Raw genomic sequence first — 26,438 nt, 5'->3', positions numbered from 1 at the left:
CACACCCCACACCCCCGTCCGCCCCCCGCCCCAAGCGTTGTCTCAGGGTACCCAGGGCTGAGGCGGCGGGTCCTGCCGTGCCGGCGGCAGGTCCTTGCTCCTCAGCCCTTCCCTTCCAGCGCAGCGCCGAGGAGCGAACCCGCAGCCTTGGGCAGCGCCCGCCGGGGCAGCGCGGGTGTCTCCTCTAGGGACTGAAACGGGGAGAACCGAGGGGGACAACCCGGCTGCAGAGGCTGCAGGGGACCGCCGGGACCCCGCCGGCGAACACGGCGGGTGCGGGGCGGGGGGGGGGGGGAGCTGCCTCCGGCCGCTCCTCACCCGCAAAGCGCCGGGGGCGTGGAGGAGGAGGAGGAGGAGGAGGAGGAGGAGGAGGAGGAGGGGTATTTCGGGGCGGCGAGGAGCAGGTGGAGCTCAGTGCCGCCCTGGGAAGCGGCCAGCTCGGGAGCGGCGCCGGCCCGGCCTCCGCACCGCGCCATGGGCTCCGCGGCCGCGGCGCTGCCGCCGCTGCTCCTCGCTCTGGGTAGGTCTCTCTCTCTCTCTCTCCCTCCCCGCTCTGGGAAGGTCTCTCTCCCCCCTCCCCAGCTCTGGGAAGGTCTCTCTGGGAAGGTCTCCCCCCCCCCCCCCCCCCCGCCCCCAGCTCGCGGAAGGTCTCCCCGCGGGCGCGGGGGGGTCGCCTGCGGCTGCGGCCGCCGCTGCCGCCCCTCACCGCTGCGCCGGGGACGGGGCAGAGCCGGGCGGTGAGCGCTGCGCTGCGAGCGCCTGGGTGGTTTCTGGGCCTTGCAGCGGGTGTGGCTGTGGCCGCGCGTTGGAGCGCGATGCATCGGCGGCTTTTTTAAAGCAGGTTAAACCCCTAAGCTCCTGGATTGGCATGGAGTTCGCCTTTCCGTAAAATGGAGCATGCGTGCGCTGGAGTTGGGGGGAATGGGTGCAGTTTGATGCGTGAATTTACAGTGATATGGTGGTTATGCCTTTTTAAAGGGGATGGTATGCACGTTGTGAATGCTGTTCCTAATTTGCAGGAGTCCTGTAGGTCTGTTCCCACCCTGTTGGGCAGATGTCGCTCCTTGGAAAAGGACAGGGAAACTTGAACCATCTCCTCCTTCTCTTGGCTGACTAAATTGCCATTACATATCTTTTCCTGGGAATAATAAGCCATCGTATTCACTTGCCATGAGCAAATTCCCAAGCACTTTCAGAGTTTTAATATTACTGTATACTCTTGCAAACGCTTAATTAGCAAGTCGCTGAAGAAGCAGCATAAAAATGAGTTTTCACTGATGAGCTGTTCCAACTTGTTCTTTCAGTAACTATAGCGAGCGCCGCAGTGGAATGTGCGGCTGCAGGGTATGAAGTCAAATGCTGAAATACTAACCTTTGATGAGATACACAGTATACAAACAACCTGGTAATTTTCTTAAAAATAAAAAATTCTTGAAGGTATCAGTGGGCAAAACGTTCACTCTGAACTTTTTCTTAATCCAGCTTTTATTCTCGTGGTTACAGTTGCTGCACACCAGGACCATTAACATGCCCCGTAATTCATGGGGTCTTAAGACTTGCAAAGGTTTGTAGAGCGGTGCTGAAAGCAGAAGATAAGGACTGATTGCAAGAGGAGGGTTCCCCTGGCAATGAGACTGACAAGTGGGATAGGTCTGCCTTGTTCAGGCACTGTCCATGATTTGTCTTCATTTATACAGTTCAAAGCTGTCATTATTTTGACTTCAGATGTGTCGTGACATTTGATGTTAGCGGATGTAATTGCTGAGTTAATACTCGCTCACTTAGGCCTTTCTGGTCTTGTGGAAGTAGCAGGGAAAAGAAAGTTTCAGCACACGAGCACTTTCCCTGAGCGATTTGGAGTCCTGCTGTGGTGGTAGTTTTGTAGCTCTCCCATAATCATTTCCAAGTTGATTGAATTGTAATGAACTGTTTTACTTTCAAAGGCAATATTCTTGAATTTAGTTGGGCTAGCCTAGCTGAATTAGTCAGTACTTCAAGAAAATATTCCAAGTTTAAAATAAACTTGATTTTATGTCAGTATATTAACTTCTGAATTATCAGCTATATTAAATGGACCACGTAGGGGTATTGCTTTGTTGTGTCTCCAAACTCAGCTAAAGGTAATGCAATGGTTAGTAAAGGTGTGGGTTATTCATTGTTGGTGTGTACTTTTGTGTTTGGAAAGTCACTAAGACTTTGTAGATGCTACAAGAAGAAGGGAATAGAAATGCAATAGAACTACCATCTTGATAATATGACTTAGCTACCAACCTTGTTACTCATTGACCAAAAAGTATATAGCATACAGAAGTAGATTATGTTAAGAGGAATAAGTGAAGGACTTACAGGGCAACCTATACAACAAAGCCTGATGCTTTCCATTGTAACACACAGCTCTTAGCTGCTTATAAATTTGCCACATCTAGTTCTTTAAATTTACATTTTAAGCATCCAGTTTTTTCCTTAGCCTGTACTTAAAAATCAGAGCCAAAATAGCCCAGCTCTTTCTGAGAGTGAGGCCAGTGGAAAATACAGTAGCTTTCCTGGGCTCAATTCTGGTAACATTTTCTTTGGAAAGCTCTAGTGCCCTTGTGCTTCAGAGGAGAGATTTGAAATTTGGCAGGAAGGTGCTATTTGCATTGTCTTGAAAATCTACCTAAATTTCGCCAAGTAACAAATCTTTGGAAAATTGCATTCCACTGGAAAGAAATCTATTTTTATCAGCTTGATTCTAACATAAATTCTGTCCATCGTTGGTGTGGAGCTCGGTCAGACTTCCTCTGCTGTTGGAGTTGCGGTGGGGTTTAGCTGTTTCTTTGGGAGGTCTAGTCTACCCTGCAAACGTACAAACTCTTTCTCTTGTGTTCTCATGTTATTTGGTATTTTTACAGCAATCTCCATTGTTGTTTGAGGCAGTTTGCTTTCCAGTTTGCTTCTGGATCCTGGTCTGCTGATTGTCCATACTGGATGCTGTTAGCTGGTTCCTGGGGTCTGGGTGAATCAGCTTGTTCTCCCTTTTATGACAATAATTAACCTTGGAGTCAATTCTCAAGTGATAGTGTTGGAGGACCATGCCTAGTGGAGAAAGTAAAGTTTAGTGTGACCTCACCTATACTATCGCAGCAGGCCTTCACATTCAAGCCCACCACACACCTTCCTCCAGCAACCCAGGACATGAATGATATAATGCTGAGATGTTCTTAAAATCCCCACGCCGTGAAGCACACATCCCTCACGGTATAACTCTGAAGTGAAAAATCACAGCTAAATAAGGGTTATGCCTTTTGGGCCACAGGTGTACCACCTGAGGACCACGAGTTCTCAAGCTTCCTTGTGGGACCCAGGCAGCCTGGAGGAGAAAGCAGCCCTATCTGAAATTGGGAGGGTGGGGTTTCTCTGGAACTTTGGGTGGAATCCAGAATTTCCAAGTGTAACCCCTTTTCTGTTTGGTACATATCTGACCCTTGCTGATTAAAAACATCCTGTTGTTCTGGGGACCTTGTTGGCAATGGGCTGTAGAGCTGTATAACGGGATAGGAGAGGACCCCACTAACATAATCTTTTCCTTCAGATCACTTTTCTTTAAACTGGGATGAAAGTTGTAATAAAAGAACAGAGTTTAACATGCAAAAGTTAGGAAGTGCCTGAAATAAGTTAGCAACCTGGATTTGACCCTTCTGTGCATCAATGCATCATGCTGTCGCTGCCTGTGGACAGGGGAAGGTACTGTGATGGGAGAAGAGGCTGGGACTCCTGCCTTGCTTAGTTTTGAAATTAGAAGGTGCTCTATGAATGAGGAAGAAAGGTAGGATGAAGAGAAAGGAATTTTTTTTTTTTTTCCCTTGCAAAATTGGATTCTTTCTCTCCCTTTTGTCACAAAAGCTGAGTGCAGTTTCAGGCGAGTCATTTAAATCAAATCTTTGACATGTGGTTGGAGCTTTTGTGTTCCTCTCTTTCTCTTTGCTCAGCCAGGGGTTCTCAAAACTGAAGCTGCGTTTTCACGATCTGGTTAAGCTGACCTGAATGTGGGGCTGACGCTGCAAGGACATTTTGTCCGCTCCTGATTGCATGTTCTCACCACTTTCTGGGGCTCGGTCTGGGGAACAGGTCAGGGACCCATTTGCCTGAGTAATTTTTTCCCTTTTTTGGGCCAGGTCAGTTTTGGAGATGAGCTAAACTGATCCTGTTCACTTGAGCAATTTATGTAAGTGTTAGCGCTTCCATAGGGGACAGTCAGAACTCATGGCCAGAGGACGGAAGGAAGCTGGAAAAGTTCCCTCTTGCTGGTAGCCAGCACTTCCACTGGCTTGAGCTGGTCATGGAAGTGCATCTTGACATGCAAAGCTGCTGTGTATTCACAGCTGTGAATGAAGTCAATGGAAATTGTATTTCAAATGTGCTAAGTATTGTGAAGAAATAAAGTTTTGGCTGTATCAGTAGATATTCAAAAGTGGTAGGTACTTTTGACCTTAATCTTTTTTTTTTTTTTTTTTTTTTTAAATTGGGCCTAAGGATGATCTTTCATTTTATTTGAGTGTTGAAAAATAAATTCTCTGTCGCTTGCAAATACTTGTATGCTTGTGGTCAAGATACGTAGAGATGAATCCACAAGAAAGCTGTTAATTCAGTAGGTTAAAATAGTATACATAAAAAGTACAAGGCCATGTACTGAGCAGCAAGGACTAAACTAATAATAGCAAGTGAAAATTGCACATTTGGTGCAATAAATGAAGCCAGAAGTCCAGGTCAAAATGCAGCATATGATCATAACACACATGCACACATACCAACTTAAAGGGCTGTACAACTCATCTTAATTTCTGCCCTTCTCCCTCTTTGTGATCATCTTTTGTTACTTTGCTGTTTTATTATTGTATTTGTGAGTAATGTTGATGTTAAAAACCATTCTAAAATCTGGAGATTGTTTGAAAGCAGGACCCAACCATTCTGAAATCTGGAGATTGTTTGAAAGCAGGACCCAAACGTGAACTCTTCTTAAACTAAAACTGTCTCTAGTTTTTCCTACTTTAAGAGAGTTTGTCAGATAGTAGGAGCATTATTATATATTATTTTTTGAGTTTTGCCTTTCACAGCATTGTGCATTGAAGTAAGGCTTCATTCATACTGTATTACAGGACTTGTATTTTGTACAAGTGATGTTTATTTTAGAAAGCACACAGGGTATTACCATCACACTCCTAAACTCATTAACAGTTAATACTTATTTGTGTATAATTTGGGCAAAGTCAACATAAGACCTTACCAACGAGTTTTAACTGTGTGCTGTCTGGCTCTGGAACAATTTTCAAATTGCTCTTTGCTTTTTTGATTCTGTGACACAGAATTTTCATTTAAGAAGTAAAAGGACTGATGCTCCTTGGTTTTATTGTGTTTCTTAGCCACTATATAAATGTTATTCATTGTGGTCTTTCTTCACTATTGTTAATTTTGAATGAATGAAAGTGGGTTTACATGTTCTTCATGTAATGTATTTTCATGAGGGCTAATAACTGGAACTGCCAAAGTAATGACTTAATGTCAAAACAGCTAAAAGTGAATAAAATACTTTCCTTTAGGGTTAATGCAGGTAAAAGGGAATTTCCACATCTTCAGACAAGTAAAGCAAGTCATCTTCCCCAGCAGAAATCTTGGGCAGTCTCTATCCAGTGTTGTTATTTTCATTTAAAAGTTCCCTTTGTTAGGCTCTGTGCAGGCTGGTTCCCATTTCCATGGTGACCATGCCGACATGCAGACAGGACACAGACTGGATTCTCATCGGCGAAGCCATGTACTTGCATACCAACACGTTATCTGCTTGGCTTAGGACATTTCCATTAGCAGTTTTAAAATACAGGACTTCTTTTTCATATAGTGATCTCTGGCCCTGTGATACTGCACTGCGTTACAATTTCAGACCCTGGATGGCGAGAGAAAGCAAGTTGATAAGCTTGGTTTTTGTGTAAAAAAATTGGCTGTGCTGTTCCCATTCAGATTAGTCAAGGACATCAGAGAACCGTGTCAGCCTTGGTTTTCATTTCAGTTAAAAAAGATAATGGAGAAGGATTTTTATTTGTAAACCTTTAGCACGTATCTGTGCTAAATAGTTGTATGAACATACCCCCTTCTCAAGGCACCGATAAAAGGGTAATAAAAATAAATGAATATGTTAGCTGAGTGTGAGTGCATCCCTGTAAAGCAATATGCAATAATGTTCTTCCTGCTCATGCTGCACTCGTTTTCTGGAGGTGCAGAATACTAAAGTTGTGTAGTGGAGCCTAGGGAGCTAGCTCACACATAAGCTGTGTGAGCATTTCCATCGCTTCCAAATCAGGCTGGGAGTTCTGAATTACCAAATAAACTTAATATACTGAGTGCTAGTAATTGTTACTTTGAATTAGTCCCTGAAGAGCATTTCAGGATCTTCAAAGGACTAAGTAGTTTTATTTTCTCTTGGAGATACATATTCTTTAAAAAAATCTAGTAAGACTTGCATATTATTCAGGACTTAAAAGAGGAATTATACAGGCAAAGAAGTAAGATCAACACAGGCTCTTTGAATGCAGGATGAGCAAAGACATTTTGTTCATAACAGAATGGCATCTGCATGGTTGAATGTCACACATGATGAATGTCACGGATTCTTTTGTCCCCTTTAAATTACTGGTAGGCAGGGTGAAGGGCTTGGGAGTTACGCACAGCCCTGGTGGAACTCTCTTGCCTTATTCCTGATTTATTTTGCCCTTTGAATCCTGCTTCCAAGTTCATAATTCTTCCTTTATTTCATACAGGGTGTCTTTTTAATCACACAAATCTCCTTGGCTGATATGGTTGGTTATTTCTAAAGAACAGACAATGAAGAAATCTTGAGGAAAATTACTGTTAACAACACAATTCTGGAAGGGAGCGTATCACACAGTAGAAATACCTAAGGAAATAATAGAGTTTGAGGATGGGAGTAGTGGTGGGAAAAGATTGAATTAGGTTTTTACCTTTCATCTATCTACCAATCTATCTATCTATCTGCCTGTCTAGCTATATCTCAAATATAAGTGACCCTTAAGCAAGAAAGCTGGCAGCAGTTGATGCTGTGTTAAGGCTGCAACACAAAGCTGTATGTAACGGTAAGACTGCAGATGCCCAGGCTGCCTGACCCACTGGATTACCCAGTAAATAACTACCTCAACCAACTGCAAGATCAGACTTCTTATCTGAATGAGGACTAGTTGGCCCACGCTTGGCTCACGTGAGCTTAGTGCAGCAATGGATGCCATTATGAGAAGCTGTGAACCCAGCACTTTTTGAGGGATGTGTTTGTGTCATGCTCTATGCTGCCTGGAGTAAGGCAGCTGCCCGCAGGTAAACTGGCTGGGTTAGCTAGCAGGTTGTCTGCCTTTTCCACGTACTCAGCAGTCACTTCTCAGTTCTTGTCACTGTTGTGTTCATGTCTCCCTTCAACTGCAAAAGCACACCGGGTAAGAAATTCTACTTCATTAGATAATCTGCTAAAACAACAAATCAGTAATTTACCAGACTTTAAGCCTAAATTTACTCTTGGCTCATCCCATTCTCTTGGGTAAAAGTCTACGTAGGTGTCCAAATCAGGGCAACCTGTGTCAAGCGTTAGTGGCCTGGTTTCTTAATAGTAACAATAAGGAAAGTAAAACAGAAGAATCCTCTTGATAAACACCTGGCTGAAGCAGAAGCAAGTGAGGTATCTTGTCCCCAGGCAACTAGTGTGTCCTAGGTGGTTACCAAATATTGCAATGGAGGGTGTGTGACTCAAATGTTTCTATGCCTGTATCCTTATTTGCATTTTCTATTTGAGGTGAAAGGTAATTGCTAGCTGAAGACAGGCAGAACATTTTATTAAATAGTTTTTCACTAATTCTACTTTCTTAACTGTAAAGTCTAATAAGACAGTGAGTGCTCTAATAATGAACATGAGAGCAGTTTAATCCAGTATTCCTACTGTGTAGTGTAAAATTCAGTTATCTTTATATGCAGTACTTCAAACGCACATAGAACTGATTGGATTAATAGATATTAAATTCAGATTTAGCTGAAATTTCTTAAATGAGAATTTAGCTAACTTTTCCTAAGTGGAAAAAAGTTAAGTGGCCTGACACTTCATCTAACCATGCTTACCAAATAGAGTTCCTATTTAAATATGCCTGAAATACATATAGGTCAAATTTAGAATAGCAGAAATGACTGAAAATGAAGTAACTCTCTTATTAAGATGGGCGAAACAATAAACAGAGGAAAAAATCCAGCAGCACTGCTTGGATAGTAGTCCTTTAGTAGCTGTGCTAATAATAGTTATCCATTGAACTCTAGCTAAATATCCTTTCATTTCACTGTCTCTTTTTTTGTTTTTGTTTCTTCTCCAAACTGCCCAAAGCCAGTTCATCATATTGAACAGTAAAAAAATACTGTAAGAGTCTCTGGAGTTGTCTTTCTGAGAAGTTGATAGCTACAATAGACTTTGCTTCTCTGAAGACAAAAAGCAACTGTTCTGCTTTTGTGGAAGCAAGTATTATCTCCAGAAAACTCTTCTTAAATGTACATGGCCCCTTCTCACTGACCCCAAAATGTACAATGGCTGCATTTTACAACAAAGATAACTTCTTTCCAAACTCTGACTGGAGATACAGCCCGTCACCCACCTGACCACAGGCATCTGGATATACCAGAGTCTAGTCTGCAGGCTGAGGGCTGGGAGAGTGCATGCTGCAGCCCCACTTCACCTGAAACCTGGTCCCTGTGCCCCACAGTGCAGAGTTCAGTGCCTTGGACTCAACAGAGACATTTAGCCGCTTTTAAAGTGCACAAAAAATATTTGCTTGCAAAGCAGGAAGGCTCCTGCAGTTAAGCTGTGGGTTGATGGGAGTGTTTGAACTCCATCCTTCTCAGGCACCTGCATGAGGTGCCTCCTTCCCCTGAGGTCAAGGGTGGGGAAGAATTTTGGGAGGTAGGTGTGTAGTTCAGCTTTTTTTCAAGAACTAGCTGCCTGAGAAGTGATGGTAATAGTCACCTGGAAAACATGGGCTTAATTCTCCCTTGAGTCTCACGGTGATGTAGACTTGCCTCTAAAAATTTTCCAGAAGCATCTTTGCTACCAGGCAATAAAGTAGTTGGAGAAGCACTCTCTACCTCTGCTGTTGAAGCCAGGTCTTAGCTCATCCCAGGATGCATATTCGTGTTTCCAGGCAGACAAGCAAAGACACATCTTGCCTGTGGCCTAACATTTGGGGCACTTCGCTGAGAGAAGAGTCCTGAGTTGGCCCTTTTGGAGTGCTCATGCAATTCACATTTGGTAAATAGGCAGTGCATAAAAAGAAATTATTTCGCTATTTAGTTAAATCATTTAATTATTTAGAGCAGAAGTTATTTAATCACGAAGCATTCATCACCTCTGGCCATGATATCAGAGTGGGTCTACAGTGGGGTAGGTTACCTTGCTCTTAGATGTGCTTCTACACCTCAATCATGTTATAACTTTTTATGCAACTTTGTGCTATGATACCTAAGTGATACATAATTTTAAGTTCATTCTGGGTTAGGCAGCTACTGAAGTCCGGGCTTCCTGGATTGTTTTCCTGATTTTAATGAGCCCAAATTCTGCCTAGGTCCTATCTGGTGCCAGAATTGATCATTTCAGTGTGCATTAAGGAGGAATTTCAGATGAGTGAGTGGGGCCACCTACCTACCATTCAGGCTGCCAGGCCATGAGCTCCCATTACAATCAGGGGAGAGAAATAGTTGTTAAGCTTGCCATAGGAAAACAAAAGTTCTGATAATTATAGCTCTTCCAACTATTGTATTATATATCCTGTGGTGCTTTGGAGGTTTTCTTCAGGAAGCTGATGTAGCAAACTTTTTACAGCTGAGGGCTGTTCTTGTTTCTGGGGTTGTCTGTGTACAGTGCAGAAAGCTGAGCTAGTGGCTAGCTCTTGAGAAACTGAGAGGGAGGAACAGGGTCCTAAACACAGTGTCCTAAGTGGCATGGTGGCAAGGTTATTCTCAAGCTACTGCAGTCCTTATGCTGCAGGCTGCAGAACTGGAGCAGGAGAAGGATCAATGGTGATGGCAAGTCTCTCGCCTTTTTCTAATTTAGCTTTTTCAGGTCACATTTAACAGTGATATAATATGATACAATACACTAATATGTTATAATACACTGGAATTTTCATATAGCCTAGAGTGTGATATGGATAGGGAAATACAGATGCCTTTGGTTGCTTTCCCATCTTCTTGATACCTGCGTGCAAACATGCATTTTCGTCTGTACAAACATGTTTTCATAGCAGCTGAGATGAGCAAATGTGGCAAATAGGGTATAGACATAGCGGTCACATCGATTTCTGTGTGATGACATGCATTTCCTCTCTTACAGTCGTAATGTGGCTCATGCTTCTCTGACTATATTTGGAAATACTGCTGGTTTTAAAAACAGGCAAACAACTGATAATGTGTACACAAGGGAAGAGAATTTGCTGGAGTGAAATGCCTCTTGAAAAGTCAGGTTTTATCACAGGGAAGCATGTGAAGTTTTTTTTTATCATCATTACTTGTGAAGCCAGTGACTTAACTGCATATATAACATATATGTGTGTACAGTTTGTTAGCCTCATGTACTTTTAATCTCTTTGTGGTATTGTTGAGAACAAATTGTGGTACTCTAAGGGCAAAGTTAAAACAATCCTGTTTGTTGTGCCAAGATAAAAGAAAAACTGTAGGTCATATTAAAAAGATGCAATTTATGTGAATTTTCTGTAAAAAAGTTTTTCCCACTGAACTTAATGATGGGAACATGCCAGGATAATAAATTTGAGTAGGCTTGAATAGTTGCTGTCTTTATTAAAAACACGTAGGAAGTTGTCAGTCTTGCAGGAACTGCTCTTAAGCATTACTTTGGAATCAGTCCTTGTGTGTACAGTACGTTGTTGAGATTTCTTAACTCCAGATGAAGAGGAGCTTATTTGTCTGCTCTGGGAGCCAAGGAGGGCAATGTGTGGGCCACAAATAAGGATTTACCAAGAGAAAGACAAGTCTTTCAGAGTAAGTAATGCAGTCATGGGTAAATTTAATTAGATCTCTTACTCTGCAGCAGTGCCAGAACAGTAAACTAGGCAGCACCTAGCCACGTTATCCCAATCTCTCCAACTTCTCATTCACAATTTGTGTGTCGTACCATGTTTGGGTTGCTTTTGTAGCAGGTTATTGGTAACTCTTCAGTGCAGCTTCTTGGATCATAAACAGTTGTAACTGAAAGGCAGTGACTCAGTTTTTCACACACTCAGAGGCTTTGAGGCTGGAAGCTGACCTACTTCCAGGAAGAAGCAGTTAGCCAAGTAAGCTAAGAAAACTTGTTGGAGGGAGGGAGGGGAGAGGGGAGGAAAAGGGGTGGGAGGGAGGATTTGTTACTCAATGAGGGTTTGTTTTTCTTTTCTTCTGGGTGTTTTGATTTGGGGTGGGGTTTTGTGGCCTATAATTTATTTCTGCACTAAACTTTATAATCTCTGTTAATTATTAAACAGTTTGAGATATTGTAGCTGATGTGAAGAAAACGTCGGCCTCAAGATAAAAGAAAGTAAACCAGATGAAGCAGTAGAATGAAGACTTGCCTTTTAAAGCTTCTGTAAACATAATGAAGTATCAATAAAGTAATTGAAGTGAGGATTATAAAATATTCTGACTTTTAGTACAAAAACTCCAGTGTCTTGCCAATTGCATTCTTTGCCCCTTTTGATTCCTGTCAGAGATTCATGTTGTCTTGATTTAGAATGTTGTTCTCAATAAGAAATCTGTTCCATTTAAAATAAAAACAGATTAACTGTGATTAGAAAACTGCTGTTTCAGTGCATGAACTGAAGATACCTACTTGACATTATGAGTATATACGGATGAGGTTGTGCATATTGAAGAAAAAAATTAGAAAAAATAGAGAAGTAAATATACAGAAGAAGACTAATGAGAAAATATTTGTGACTTACATTGACTATATTGGGTAAAGGTTAATATACTTTTCCAGATTGAATTATAAGTAGTCCTCTATTTTCCCTGCATTAAGTGGGTTGGATTCCACCTAGCCCTGACTGAGTATACTAAAGATATATCAAAAAGGTATTTTATATTGATGTTCATTTACAGAAAAGCTCCAAACAGTGCAACCAATATAGAATTACTTGTTTTACATGAAAGGATCTTGATTTGATGTCATTACCTGTGCATGCATACAATGCATGTACCAATACAGTAAAGTGGATTAGGCTGAAGACTAATACATTAGCAAAAGAAAAAAAAAAAGTATTTCCTTTTTTGGTGGCAGATTTGCTCCTTGAACAAGCTCATTGCAGCGAGAATTGCTCTGTGGCTTCTGAAAGCCACAAAGAAGAGCATCTGCACTGTAATTCAATAGAATAAAGTAACTGCATGCTGCCTGTTTTGTTCTTCATGTATTCACAGTGTTGTCAAGAAAACATTCAAAGCACAATGTATTATGAAAGCTGTTCAAATTATGGATTGTTTGTTCTGTAAGAATAGTTGACTAATTCCATTTGGATTATTGCTCTGATAACATATGTTCTGAATAATAAGGGAGTAACTTTACTCTTAAACCAAAATGTTGTTGCCTTCTAATAAAAAGCAGTAAAGTAACACTAAATGTATTTAATATGAAGCAAATACTACTTGACTGCCCTCTTTCATAACTTTATTACTTTCCCTTCCTGCCTTCATTCCACCTGCTGCCTAATATTTCAAGGACAGTAGGTGATTATATTGTGAACGGTATCTGTAGGTGCCTGTACCCCCTTACTAACTTTGGAACCTGTGAGCCCGTTTCAACAAATTTTTGCAGACGTATGAAAAAAATAACCATTTGGGTATTGGAGTGAGACAAAAGTGTTTTTAGAAGTTCCCTGACAACTAAGGACATCCACTGTGACCTTGCACAATACGAAACACCAGAAAATCCACACCAAAGAGTGCTCTTAGAAATACTTCAGTCATGGAGAATGCTTGAACCAGAGTATGCAATCTGCTGTGAGACAAAGCCAGTGGAAAGCAAGAGTTATGAGTTCTCTCATCCCTTCCACCCCTTTCTTTTCTTTGCCCCCAGCAGGGTCTGACAGGCTTCAGGGCCCTGCCAATGTGTGTTCTGTGGAGGAAGAAATCTTTGAGACCAAGTGAAAATTTTCATTGTGGAATTTGTAGTGCCTCTCTTGGAGCAGATTAACATAAAGGGCAAAGTAAAGCCCTCTTCTGGAAAGAATAGATACTGTAAAAAATGGTAGACTGAGCAATTAAGGCAACGTAGGCTGTACACATCTTACTGGCTGCCAATCTATGAAACTGCTTCAGGAAGCAGACAATAATCCAGTGGGACTTTTTTGATTTTTTTTTCCAAAACAGTTAATGGACTAAAAAAACCCATGCAAGAATGCATGTAATACTATCTTGGTTTTACCATAATGCCAGGTCATGGCCTTGCTCTTTAGCGACTATATGCTTACCCTTTCCATCCCCAAATCCCCCAGCATGCTGATGACTTTGGGTTTGGGTTTGTCAGGGTCTGCTGCCCTGTTGGAGGTGGCAGAAGGGGCAGCAGTTGTAGCTGTGGCTGTGCTACCAAGCAGAGGGGAGCTGCCAATAGGGGCTCTTTCTGTTCCCTCTCCTGGCATTGTTACTGGCGTGAATGCTCACTCACGAAGACAAATGGTCACTTAGTTGAATTATATAATGAACTTTTTCTGTTTTATAGCTGATAGTTGTTTCAAGAAGGGAACACTGTACTGTTAAGGAAAAAAAGGTGATGAAGTTTCCTTCATTGTAAAGTTTCCTACTGGCAAGGTTAATACCAGATAAATTTAAAACTAATGCTTAGCATGAGGTGAATCCTTATAGACTCAGTGGTCGAATTCCATCATGTTGTCTTTTTTCTTTATACTGTGATTGCTAGACCTGTTTGACGCAAGCTGTATATAAATAACAGCAGCAGTGAATGCCTCAGTTTGACTGGATGTTTTAATGAGAGCTGAGACTTGGCATAACTGAGTCTGTATGATTACGGGATTCTGTCATGCTGCTGTCTTAAATTGGAGCATCACCTTGGCAATGTAGTATAAAGTGATTGAAAATTCAGTTTTACTATTTAGACTGAAAACAAAATGACACATTATTATGACACATAACACAAAATGCAGACTAATAATATTTTTAGTATATTTATTAAACTTTTATAAACTTATTTCACAAACCAAGTAATCAAATACACAAAATCTGATTTAATTTTTTCTTATCCAATTAAACAATTTTTTTGTTATACTGATTAATCTGAATAAGGGGTTACAATTGGAGAACTATTATAATCATGACATTGAATGATTGATTACCCAACAGACTTTTTCTGCTTGCTCACTTTAAGCTGTGAGCTTTGCTTACAAAATCAAAACAATTATTAACTGGGTGTACCTAATATGAGGTATTACTTCAATAAACTTGCTTCAGCTTGTACTTCAACGGCAGCAAATAGAAAGCATTATAGCCATCATTAGACATGTCATTTATAGTTATGGAAGAATTCTCACACGTTCAGGCTTAGAGGTGCCAGTCAGAACATGTATTATATTTCGACCTACTAGGAGCAAGAAAATGGTGGTGCAGAAGTATAAAAGTAGCTGTACTCCTACACTGGAGCTCCTGTGGTATACACTGCAATAATGCAGTTGCTGAAATACGGGAATTCGCAGAAAAAAAATACCATGCAAAGAAATACTTGAGTTTATTGGAAAGCTTACAGTTCCTTTTATCCCATTAAGGATTTTTTTCTAACTGTTCTTGTCTGAAGCTTTATGTTGGGAGCTACTCTGCTTAGTGAAGTTGTCCTCTTTCAACCAAAGTGCCCAAGCCCCCCTACCCAGTCAGTCAAGAGGAACTGCTGCTTTTGAAGTCTTCAGAGGGGCCTTCAGAAGTTTTAGGCTTGTATCTGGCTTCATTTGTTCCATGCAGTCTGTTTATTTGACTGTAAATAAAGTGCCATTTACAGACAGAAGTTAGGAATTGGATTTTTACTTGCCCGACTAATCTCTCATCATGATTGTTAGGTCACAAAGTAGAAGTCTGTCACCAAAAGCTATTAAAATCCAGATAGTGAACTAGTTTTCTTTATTTCAAGATTCTTAAATTATCAAAGTTCATTGCCTGAAGGCAGCAACAGATACTGAGTCTTTCCAGCCTGGAATATACAGTACTTTGAACCTAGATGCTCCAATGATTGGCACCCTTTTAATGCATAAAGAGACCCTCTTATTCTGGCACAGGCTTAAAATAGGTTTGAAGCAAACTTAGCATTTTGTCTTTTTTTGGCTACAAATGCTTGAATTTCTTGTTCTGAATACTGTATGTAGATAGATGTACAAAATGGATAAAAGATGTCCTTCTAGTGTAAGTACTATATAAGATGGAGGAAAATGCCTAATATATTATTGCAAGTATATACTTGCTACGCCCAAATCAAGTAAGATTTGTGTGGAGTAGATCTAAAAATCAGAAGCCTGCTAATGATTATAAAAATGTGGAATTTAAAATGTCTGTGACTGAAATAATGCTGAAACTGTGGTTCACTTGATAATGTTCATGGTGAGTGAGAGTGTATTTGCCAGCTTTTCTACTTTGATTTTGCAAAGCACTCATGAGTGAGAGGCAAAGATGATCCATAAGAATATTGTAGATGACAGCATATCTTCAGAGGCAGGGTTTTCTTTTTTGCTCTTTTCTTTTCACCATCCTTGGCTGGCTGCCTGGCCAGAAAGTGAGGATGATAGAGGCAGTTTTGAGAAGAGACCTGTCCTCTGGCAGACACTTTTCCTATTATTCCACGTAGAAATTCTTGCTCTCAAAGAGCAGTGCTCTGATGCTCCAGTAGTGCAAATGATTAAAAAGAGTACAATCAAGCCCCAGTGGTAAATGGGAAGGATGGATAAAATGGTTCAGTGAGGAGATGGGATGGGAGGCTGAGGAGAAAAAAAGAGCATTGCTCCCATAAACCATGATGAGGCCCAGAGGAACCACAAGGAGCTGAAGCATCCCCAAGCTGGGCCAGGCGGTGTCTTTGCTTCTTGGAATCAGCCACCATCTTGGAGAAGGCAGGACCACAACAGCAGCCCTGGGAAGTCCAGGGAGGGATGCTGCAGCAGCAGTGGGAGGGTGGGGAGGGGGTGGACAGGCAACGTGTAACCCAGTGTGTGTTGTGTTGACCCCCATCTGACTTGTCACAGCACCCTAGGGGAATTCAAACCAGCACAGGCACTTCCCTTCAGGCTGTTGGCTGTGACATGTGGTCTGTCTAGTTTTATCCAGTTCTGGAAATTTTTGCCTTGGCTGTAGCATTTAATAAAACTCTCACCTTGGACACAATTCAGAAGATCTTTCATGCATTTGCACCGAAGTTGACCAGTGCATTTAGACAGAAGGCATTTAGCAAAGAGTTTTTCTCTAGATTTCATTGGATTTGGAGTCAGACTGGAAATGTTTATCATTCTAGAATACTTTTGGCTCTTCATTCAAAAGCCAGGGTTTATTTCAATGTGCACCATATAACTTGGAGAGTTATTCTTGTTCTGTATTTACATGCAAGATGGCATTGCAGTATAGTCTTCTGTGGCCTCTGAAAATGGGACACTGCTAAATTGTGCTTGATTTCTGACCAAGTGTAATATAATTTGAGAACAACAGACCCAAAAATAAACCTAGGATGTGACATGAGCAAAATACTTCGATAAAATGCAAGTTTATTACATCAGAAAAGAATTACTGGCAATAGTTGATATCTATCTCGGCTCCTCTTTTTCCCTTTCCCCAAAACCCAGACATGAACTATGAACATATGTGGTTGTGTTTAGTGTCAAAAATATTGCAAAACACAGTGATATGTCTGTACACATTCTCTTCTCCAGTCTTAAATAACATGACTCAGGAAATATATTTATCTCTAAGGATGTTTCTCAAGGAACTATACTTTTAGCAAAGGGTGATTTCTTGCTTTCCAGAGGCCAACTGTAGATAGTGGTTGTTTGAAATAACTAATACATGATTTCCTGTTTTGAATTCGTGGTAAAAAAGTAGTAAGTTGTGTGAGTTCTATTTAGTCTCTGCTAGAAATGTTTGTGTTTTCTATTCTGTGGGCGAAGGTATAAAATTCACTGAAACTTTTTACATGTTGTGAACTTTGCCTGCAAAGCTGTGGTTTAATGTTCTCACTATGATGTTATTATTGTTATTACTGTTATAGCTATGCTACTGTGATGGGCTGTTTTATGCTGATAAAATCCCTGTTAACCTCTCTTCCAAAGCTGGTTTTGGGACCTGGAAGAGAGTGATATTGACAATGAGCTTTGTGCCCATCAAAACTAGAGAAACGCTTAGAATTTAAGCTTATATTTTTAAGATGCCAAAGATCGGCACATCTCTCCTTAAAGGGTCCCTGTTATAAGGGATTATCATAAAGGCTGCCACTTTACTACACAATGACTCATACTAAAAAACTATGGTGAGGCATATTTTGTGTGTAAAGCAGATAAAACTCATTTTGTCTGGGCACACAGGAAGGGCGGGGAAATGTAAGAGGTGATGTTTAACCCATGAGCAACTCCGTGAACCTGCCTCACCTGGGAACCTTGGGCAGTAACTGCACAGTGCAACCACAGGTCATGATTTCTTCCATCGCTGCCATTTTTGGAGGGTTGTCAGGAGCCCTAAGGTGTTCCTCAGCTGTGCTGTAACTTGTTCCTGGCATCCCACCGTTGTCTCAGTCCTTCCACCTCCAAGCTGGGGGTAGAGTTATCTACTCCTGGCTGTTAGGGGACTCTGGCCCTTTTTCTGCAGCTTCTGTAGTGGACATTCTTGTAGATGTCCACCTACAGCTCTTGATCAGAAAAAATCAGGTCCCTTATGAATGAGGAGTGGGCCCCCATGCCCTGCAAACTTGTGACACTTAGGACCTTGTCCCTGGCCCACACTACCAGTTCCACCCAAAATGGCATGGAGTGGCATACCCTTATTCCTAGGCATGCAAATGCCCAAGGAAAAGCAATTAATACCATAACCACAGCAAAGTGGAGTTTCAGTGTTAAGTGTCTTGATTTATTAATGCAGTTCTATCTTGCATGTTTGTATTTCTAAGTTTTCCTGTTTGGACAACTGTTCAGACTGTTTGGACTGAAAACAAAGGCTTTTGGCATGATAATTAAATGACTCAAAAATGTAGGTTTTCTGATGCAGTAGATAATCTGATTTTTGTTCCAGTGCTTGAAACATTAGGTTGGAGATAGGCACTAGAATACAAACAGCATTAGCAGTTACAGTCAGCACATCTGCATGTTAATGAAAACTGGCTGGATGGCTGGGTCCAAAGGGTTGTGGTGAATGGAATTAAATCCAGTTGGTGGCTGGTCACAAGTGGTGTTCCCCAGAGCTCAGTATTGGGGCCAGTTCTGTTTAATATCTTTATCAATGATCTGGATGAGGGGATCAAGTGCTCGCTCAGTAAGTTTACAGATGACACCAACTTGGGTGGGAGTGTTGATCTGCTCGAGGGTAGGAAGGCTCTACAGAGGGATCTGGACAGGCTGGATTGATGGGCCAAGGCCAATTGTATGAGGTTCAACAAAGCCAAGTGCCGGGTCCTGCCCGTGAGTCACAACAACCCCATGGAGTGCTACCGGCTTGGGGAAGAGTGGCTGGAAAGCTGCCCGGCAGAGAAAGACCTGGGGGTGCTGGTTGACAGCCGGCTGAATATGAGCCAGCAGTGTGCCCAGGTGGCCAAGAAGGCCAACAGCATCCTGGCCTGCATCAGAAATAGTGTGGCCAGCAGGAGCAGGGAGGTGGTTGTTCCCCTGTACTCAGCACTGGTGAGGCCGCACCTCGAGTACTGTGTTCAGTTTTGGGCCCCTCACTACAGGAAAGACATTGAGCTGCTGGAGCGTGTTCAGAGAAGGGCAACGAAGCTGGTGAAGGGTCTAGAGCACAAGTCTTATGAGGAGCGGCTGAGGGAACTGGGGTTGTTTAGTCTGGAGAAAAGGAGGCTGAGGGGAGACCTTATCGTTCTTTCCAACTACCTGAGAAAGGAGGTTGTAGCGAGGTGGGTGTCCATCTCTTCCCCCAAGTAACAAGTGATAGGATGAGAGAAAATGGCCTCAAGTTGCGCCAGGGGAGGCTTAGATTGGATATTGGGAAAATGTCTTCACCGAAAGAGTTGTCAAGCATTGGAACGGGCTGCCCAGGGAAGTGGTGGAGTCACCATCCCTGGAGGTATTTAAAAGACCTGTAGAGGTGGCACTTAGGGATGTGGTTTAGTGGTGGGCTTGGCAGTGCTAGGTTAATGGCTGGACTTGGTGATCCTAAAGGTCTTTTCCAACCTAAATGATTCTATGATCCTATGAGTCTAATGTACCTCAGCAGGCCGTTGATGTGTTTGCCCTTAAGGTAAAGGAGGATAACAGACCTCTGAATCATACTTCTTGCCTCCTTTCAGCTAAAACATTCCCATTAGTAATGCTGCAACTTCTGTTAAGGCAAACTGTGAATGAGTCATTGATCCCTGCTCACAATATTGTAACGTGTAAAGAGTGCTAGACAGGCATTACGCATGGCCAGATGGGTACTGTAGGGAAAAGGCTGTTTTTTTCTTGCACATGTCAAAGGGTACATTTTATTTTCTTCCGTTGTGGGAGCTGGCACAGATGAAGAGCCTTTTTCACTGGGATCAAAATTCTTCTTTAATTGCTTCTGTGATAATCATAATCTTTCTGTTAACAGGCATTCTTCATAACTGCTGTGAAGCCTACAATGTTGGGCTCCTAGAAGCAAAAATATTTTCTGGTCCATCAAGAGAGCAGTTTGGATATGCAGTTCAACAGTTTATAAATGAACAAGGCAAATGGTAAGCAGTTTGAACAGCTTGTTATATGTCTAGTTAAAAGCTTAAGGAAAAAATGTTGCAACTCAGTTTTCTTTTATAATTCCACATTTTATTTAAATGCATTCCAGTTAATTCCTTTTTATATTAGAGTTATCTTTTTATGAATAAATACTTGCATTATTAAAACAAAGGTTGAAATACTCTAAAGATGTATGCGTGTGAAGCTTCAGGCTTTTTTCCTTTACACAATGCAATCTGAGGTCTTTCTCTTAATCTTTTACTTTCATCTCCAATACACCAGTTTCCTCAGACTCACAATTTCTGTAGAATTTTAACTCTCATTTGATTCCTTCCTGTACCAATAGCATCTTTGTTACACATTACATATATGTGGGATATTTTTCCATTTTAACATTGTTGAGGTTAAAACAAATTATTAGGGCTGGGAAGTTCTAATTATTAATATTAAAATGAAGTGAACTTAAATTTATATAATTTTGTGTCTGATACAGTGTTAAGTGTTCACTTCTCAAGGGACAGCGTATTTGGATGTATCTAGTAACACAATCCTAGCAAAGGCCTTGTGTCTGCTGCATCTCTTCAGCCATAAAATTTGATGTGAAATCCACTGTTGCCACAACATTGGGCTTGATGAGTAATTAGTAAAATATTTTTTCTAGTAATGTTGTTTTCATAAAGAACCAGAGTAAGCCCTGTTAGTGGAAAACACATTGTTTCCTCTTCTGCAGCCTCAGCAACCACAAAGCTTAAGGTGTCTTTCATGGCAAGGACTATATGTCTATAAATAATTTGGTGGCACTCAACTACTTTAAGTGATTATTTATGTATATATGGCTTTAAGTCTATAGCAGAAAGTCACACAGGTTGTATGTATTATCATAAGCCGAGACATTTTAGATGTGTCATTCTCCATAGATTGAAACAGTGTCAGAACTAAAATAGCCACAAACTGGCATGTTTAAGTGATGGTGGACAGATACTAAGTAACTGAACTTTCTTCAGTAAAAAGAAGGTAAGATGTCAAAATCTGAAAGCCATAGAAATGCATATGAAAATGTATTTTACAGTTAAAGTTTGGAAAAGCCCATACAAAAATATTGAGGTAGCTGAAGCATTTATGCATAGCCCTGCACAGAGATACAGTGCAGCTGCAATTGGTTGCATGTGCAAAGATGTAAGACTACCTAGACCTCACTGCATCTCCAATGTTACTGTGTTTACCACCAGTGACCAGGAGGCACAGCAAGCGGAGAGCAGAGCTGTATCCTCTGAACTAAGAGCTCCGCATTTCCTCTCCCTCTGTTGGGTAGGCTCCCAACTTACACCCACTCCTCGCCTGATGTTGTGGTGTCTTCTCACTGCGTTTCTGCCTGCTTTAATTATGTGTTTAGTCACCCATAGATCAGAGCTCTCTTTTTTTAAAACTTCTGTGTGAAGTCATTGAAGGATAACAAGAATGTCTGCCTGAAGTGAATTGAATGCTTTGGCTCATACATGGAGAAATTATGTCCTGTGTTTTTTCCTTCTTGTAAGTTTTTCTACAAGCTTGCAACAGGAATGCTAGGTTCCAGACTCACCCAAGCTATTTATGTTTTATATTTCCCTGTTTTATTTTTAATTCTGATATAAAAACTCCCCCACTACCACTTTCTTGGATAATGTGTGGTGGAGTTTGGGAGAGAAAGTAACTTTGGACTAACATTTCCTATCTTCTCCCAACTATATGAATAATATGAATCTGGGAAACTTTTATGTAGATGTAGCACATCATCATTTGTTCATTCACAGAGTGTCTGACCATAGCTCCAAAAGTCAGGGGAATTTTATCAGCTGTTGTTCTAGTAACCATGACCTGTTAGAGACTCTTCAGTGAAGAAAAGCTCTTTTCAGTCTCCCTCAAGAAATCATTAGACAGGATTAAAAAAAAAAGCCATGGTTTACTCTCTTATTCTCTTCATTTCTAGGCTATTTTGTCTTTCTTGGGACAATAGATCTTTTTCTTGTGTGCAATATTTAAAAAAAACCCCAATACTCAAGCTGTTCAGTAGAGTTGGTTTCTCCTATAAGCAACGCACAGGCTGCAGTCCATGTTCAAAGCGCTTGTCGCTATGGCTGAACTAGGAGTGAGATGAACAGTCCAAGCTTTGCGTAAGATCAGGATGCTGCTTTCTGTCAGAGGCGAGCATTTATCACCGTATGCTTTTATGAAGAGACCATCGTTTTGCAGCAAGAATGTGATGCACTTGAAAACTCTGTTCAGGCACAGTGGGGCTGCTCACCACATCAAATGCTGCTGGGGTGGCACATCTCTCCAAGGGAGAGGTTATCCAGAATCTGAGATCAACCTGAAATTTCATCACTTCCTAGACTTTGCTTCTGTTAATGAAATCACATGGTGCTATATTAAATACAGCTTTAAAAATCCTCCTGTACGCTCTCAAAGAGCAGAAAGGAGAGATACAGAAAAAACAGCAGATGCTAGTTATATTATTCAGCTGTATTTCTGTGAGATACATCTCCTGAGGTAATAAGGGCTACAGAAAATGATAAAAAGAGATTTTTTTCAGAATTGGGACTGCATGCAGCAGTATGTTATCACTTTTGCCTGGAGATGAGTTCAGAGAGAAGAGGGAAGGCAGTCCAACCAGGAGCGCAGGGCTATAGAGGGGGCTGGTACGTGTTGGGAAGCTGTGACACAAACCAGCAAGGGAGCCCTTTTTGTGGAGAGTCAGATGATCCAGGATAATTGGACACTAGTTTGCTGGGCATTGATGGCATGTGATGCTCGTAAATAAGGACAAACTTGCAAGTCAAGCACAGCTCAAGCTTTTCATGGTGTCTGGTGGGAATTTCAAAACAGGAGCTCTTTAATGAACTCAAGGGAAATTGTGAACACGAAAGAAACTCATCAATTAGGAAAGTTCAGGCAGTCCACCACACAAGTAATTAGCCACAACAGAAACATCGTTCAGTTTATGCTCTGGTTCTCCCTGTCGTGAGATCGTCTGTGTTTGAACCTTAAAGTGAGACCAAATTCTCTGTTATTTTATAAATATAATCTTTAAAAAGACGGATTGTACTGCATCAAGTTTGTCTTGAATGTGCATGCCCTGAACAGCAGCTGATAGTACATTCTGCAAAGATAATAGTACTTACTCCATGATGAGATTTGGGTTTATGTCTGTCTCAGGTGAGGAAGATTGAATAGCTGTGTATAGCTGTTAAAATGCTTTTGCCTACTCATATGTGTCTTCAGCCTGTGGATACACTCTGCTTATGAAGTACTGTTTGATATCCCATTGTAGCCACCCTCCTCAGTTGTGTCTGTGTGCTTAGGATTTGGAATTTTTGAATTTTGTTTTGGAATTTATATTACAGGATTTTTCTTCTTTAAAATACTTTGTTTCATTCCGTATCATGTCAATAATGACACTTTAATATGCACTGCCCTTACTGATGCATCATATAATCATTGCACTACTAAGTAAGCAAATGCATCTAAAAATCATTGCATACTGCTCACTAGTCATCAAAGCCCAGCAGCCTTTCTCCTGAGGTGGTGTGTTGCCTCTTCAGACCAATAAGATATTTTGCGGAAAAGACACATTTCTGTAGCAACTTTTGTTGAAATCAATACATTTTCAAAGCCTTCTGATTTTAATGAGGAGGGTAATTTCTGCCAACTTTTTTTTTTTTTTTTTTTTAAACAAAATGCTGCCATTGTTACAGTTCCTTCTTTTCGGTGCCAGCACCACTGCTAACGTTGATTTCTTTGCCCAGCTTTTGCTTCCCCCGACTGCATGCCCTACAGTTTGCCTTTTTCCTGCTTGGAGAAGCAGCTCTGGCTTCTGTCTTCTAGACCTTTTAAGTTTGTCAGTCAAACTCTCTTGCCATTGCTCACTGTGGTTTTTGGAGTTTTGAGTCTTTTGTTCAAAGGATTGAAAGTTTTAGGTAGTGATAAGTGTTTTAGGGTGTGCAGAGAAGCATCTATGGGAGTGAAGTGTTTTCTGGTCTTCATATCTATTCATCACTTCCTGTAATTTTAGGGAAAAGGGCCACATGATTTAAGAGGTCCTTTCTACTTTTATTTTCCTATTTCCTATTAGCCATCTTTGTGTTTAAAAAAAAACACACTAAAGAGCAAATGCATGAAAAGAAGAAAAAAAAAAAGAAACCAGAAAATATAAAATGTGCTCTGGCAACAGCTGGGAATTCAGCCCTCTGCCATGAATTCTGATTTTGTTTTCTGCTACATCACACTTTGCCAGTTACTAGCTTTGTCATGGTGTAATTTCCCAGAAATAATTCCTGTTGCACTTTGATCTGCCACTCCTGCAGCCTGTGTGGTATGGCATTGCCACTGAACTTTGTTTGACTTCATGTAGTTCTATTGCTTTGTATACAGTGTTGGAGACTGATTAAGGAGCTGAATAATAAAATCAGTGGCAATATTACATGCTAATCGCTATAGTGTTGTGTAAAGACAGTCTACAATGACACATAAGGAAGTTTTGTAAAAATAAATATTTAACTCATGGCTGAAAAAGACCCTTAATTAATACACTATATATGATAGTACTAATTTCTTGCATTTTTTTCCTGATACCTTCTGTTTCACTCTGGTTCATGTGCATCCTGTTTAATCACAGTAGAAAATAATTTTGTGGTTAGCAGGATGCTATCTAGATACTCTCTTGGTTTCTTCACTTCTGATGCTTCAGAAAGATACACATGCATTTTCACAGAGTAGTATTGTGTAACTCTCTGCTGTGATGGTTTATGTTAATTTTCAAAGGCAAGTAGGACCTACTGATTTCTAATATAGATTAAGGCTAGTATTAAGCTTAAGTAAGGCTCAGGGTACAAGAGAAAGAATAAGTTATTTCCTAGGACCTTTAAGGTTGGCAATTAAACGTAGAGGGCTAGGCTTGGCAGAAATTGGTCAATAACTTTTTTTCAGGAGTGTATTGGTAGGAGGTTAGACTAGTTAAGTCAAATAAGTGAAGGGGTTTAATAGCTCTGTTCATTTCTGAAAATCACCGTGTTGGTAATAGTCAGTTCTAAGTGTTAAATTCTGTGTATGGAGTGGCATTTTTTGGCCTACAGCATAGTTACGTCATTGAGATTTGTGGACCCTGCAAATCTACAAGGAAAGCTAATTCAGCAGGGGGGAAGGTACTATAATAACTTCCAGTAAAGTATGAGGAGTGCAAGCTAAATGAAGGACAAAATTAAGTTTGCTTTGGGCACAGTTGGCATAGATTTAGATCTGTGTTTAAAATTAGAAGAGTTTGTCTTCTTTGGCTTACGTTTTTCTGTTTGTACCATGCAACAGCTACAAGGTTAGTTTTAGGGCTAGCAAAAGTAAAATACAGTTGTGAATCTTAAGTTCTAGAAGTGAATTGGGTATAAAGAGTGATGATTCCTCGGTATAAATAGATGTTTGGGTTAGAATTAATGTTGAGGTTGGGGAAAACAGGAGTTTCAGAGCCCATGTGACTGCTGAGCAGCATAAAGCCCATGGAGTGAGCACAAATAGGCATGTGCCTATAGGGTGCCTCTAGGGAGAGAATTGCATTTTCTAAACTCTGTGGATGGTGTTTGTCTTTAGTTTATGCCAATAGCAAGCGTGAGGGTTGGAGATAGGCTTGGAGTTAGGCTTCGATTTGGGGACAGCTAGTGTTCAAGCATGCTTCTCCTCCTCCTCCTCTTGCTCTCACTCTGTTCATGAGTGAAACTATTTGCTTTGGGCTTCAGGATAACCCATGGCTGCAGAGCGATGCCAGTGCGGTGGAGAGATTTACAGCAAGTTTCATGACCAGACAGAGTGGTGCAGGGGTATTTCCAAGATCCATTAAGGTCATTCTTTGAACAGTAGCTGTCCTCCTGCAAGGACTCTGAAATACATTTGCCTTCTGGGAAACTTAGAAAAAACATACAAATATTTATAAATGTACACAGTGCAATATTTAGCTTGACAGTTAATGCTGAAAAGCTGTTCCAGTTTCAGATATTGCACATGCAGTGCTGCCATCCTTTTTAAAACTGTTTTCTGTTTCCATGAAAACTGTTAGCCCTTTCTCTCTCCCAGTTAGCATTTTATAACTGTAAATAACTCTGTAGTATCTAACAAGGGGGGAGACTGTAACACCATGTCTTCCTCCTGTCGATCACTATTGACTGGCTCCAGCCCTCTGTGTCACTACAAGAGTTTGCAGGTTTTATCATCATTCGGCACATGACCGATGGAGTAGTTTCTCCTGATGTCTGGTTATTTGGTCCTGAGCTATGGTGGTTCTCGTTTTGACTGTACAGAAAAGGCTATATTCCTCAGAAAATAACAAGAGGATCAGAGGCCTCCCTCACAGCCAGTGTAACATACAGTGTTTTTATATAGAGAGGTATTTATATGAACCTGAATTGCAGGTTTAGAGATGCTAAAAGTACACAAAACCCTGTTCCTGCTGCCTGCGTAATCACTGTTTTTCAACAGGGT

The 26,438-nt window shown here is 41.1% G+C and overlaps 1 protein-coding gene across 2 annotated transcripts in view; it reads left to right on the top strand.

Annotated features, from left to right (window-relative positions):
* The first annotated feature begins 382 nt into the window (after positions 1–382).
* ITGA2 (integrin subunit alpha 2) overlaps positions 383–26,438 on the top strand; it is a 70,170-nt gene continuing 44,114 nt past the window's right edge. The window contains exons 1-2 of one of the 2 annotated variants that reach the window (XM_052778992.1): positions 383–520; positions 19,819–19,942. In XM_052778992.1, coding sequence (XP_052634952.1) covers positions 475–520; positions 19,819–19,942 — 170 coding nt within the window. In that variant the 5' untranslated portion in view covers positions 383–474. Of the gene's footprint in view, positions 521–19,727; positions 19,943–26,438 lie in introns of those variants that run through there. The other variant, XM_052778991.1, reaches the window with a different exon arrangement.

The sequence above is a fragment of the Harpia harpyja genome, chromosome Z (genome assembly GCF_026419915.1).
Source record: "Harpia harpyja isolate bHarHar1 chromosome Z, bHarHar1 primary haplotype, whole genome shotgun sequence".
Lineage (NCBI taxonomy): Eukaryota > Metazoa > Chordata > Aves > Accipitriformes > Accipitridae > Harpia > Harpia harpyja.
This window is presented reverse-complemented; position numbering and strand designations above follow the sequence as displayed.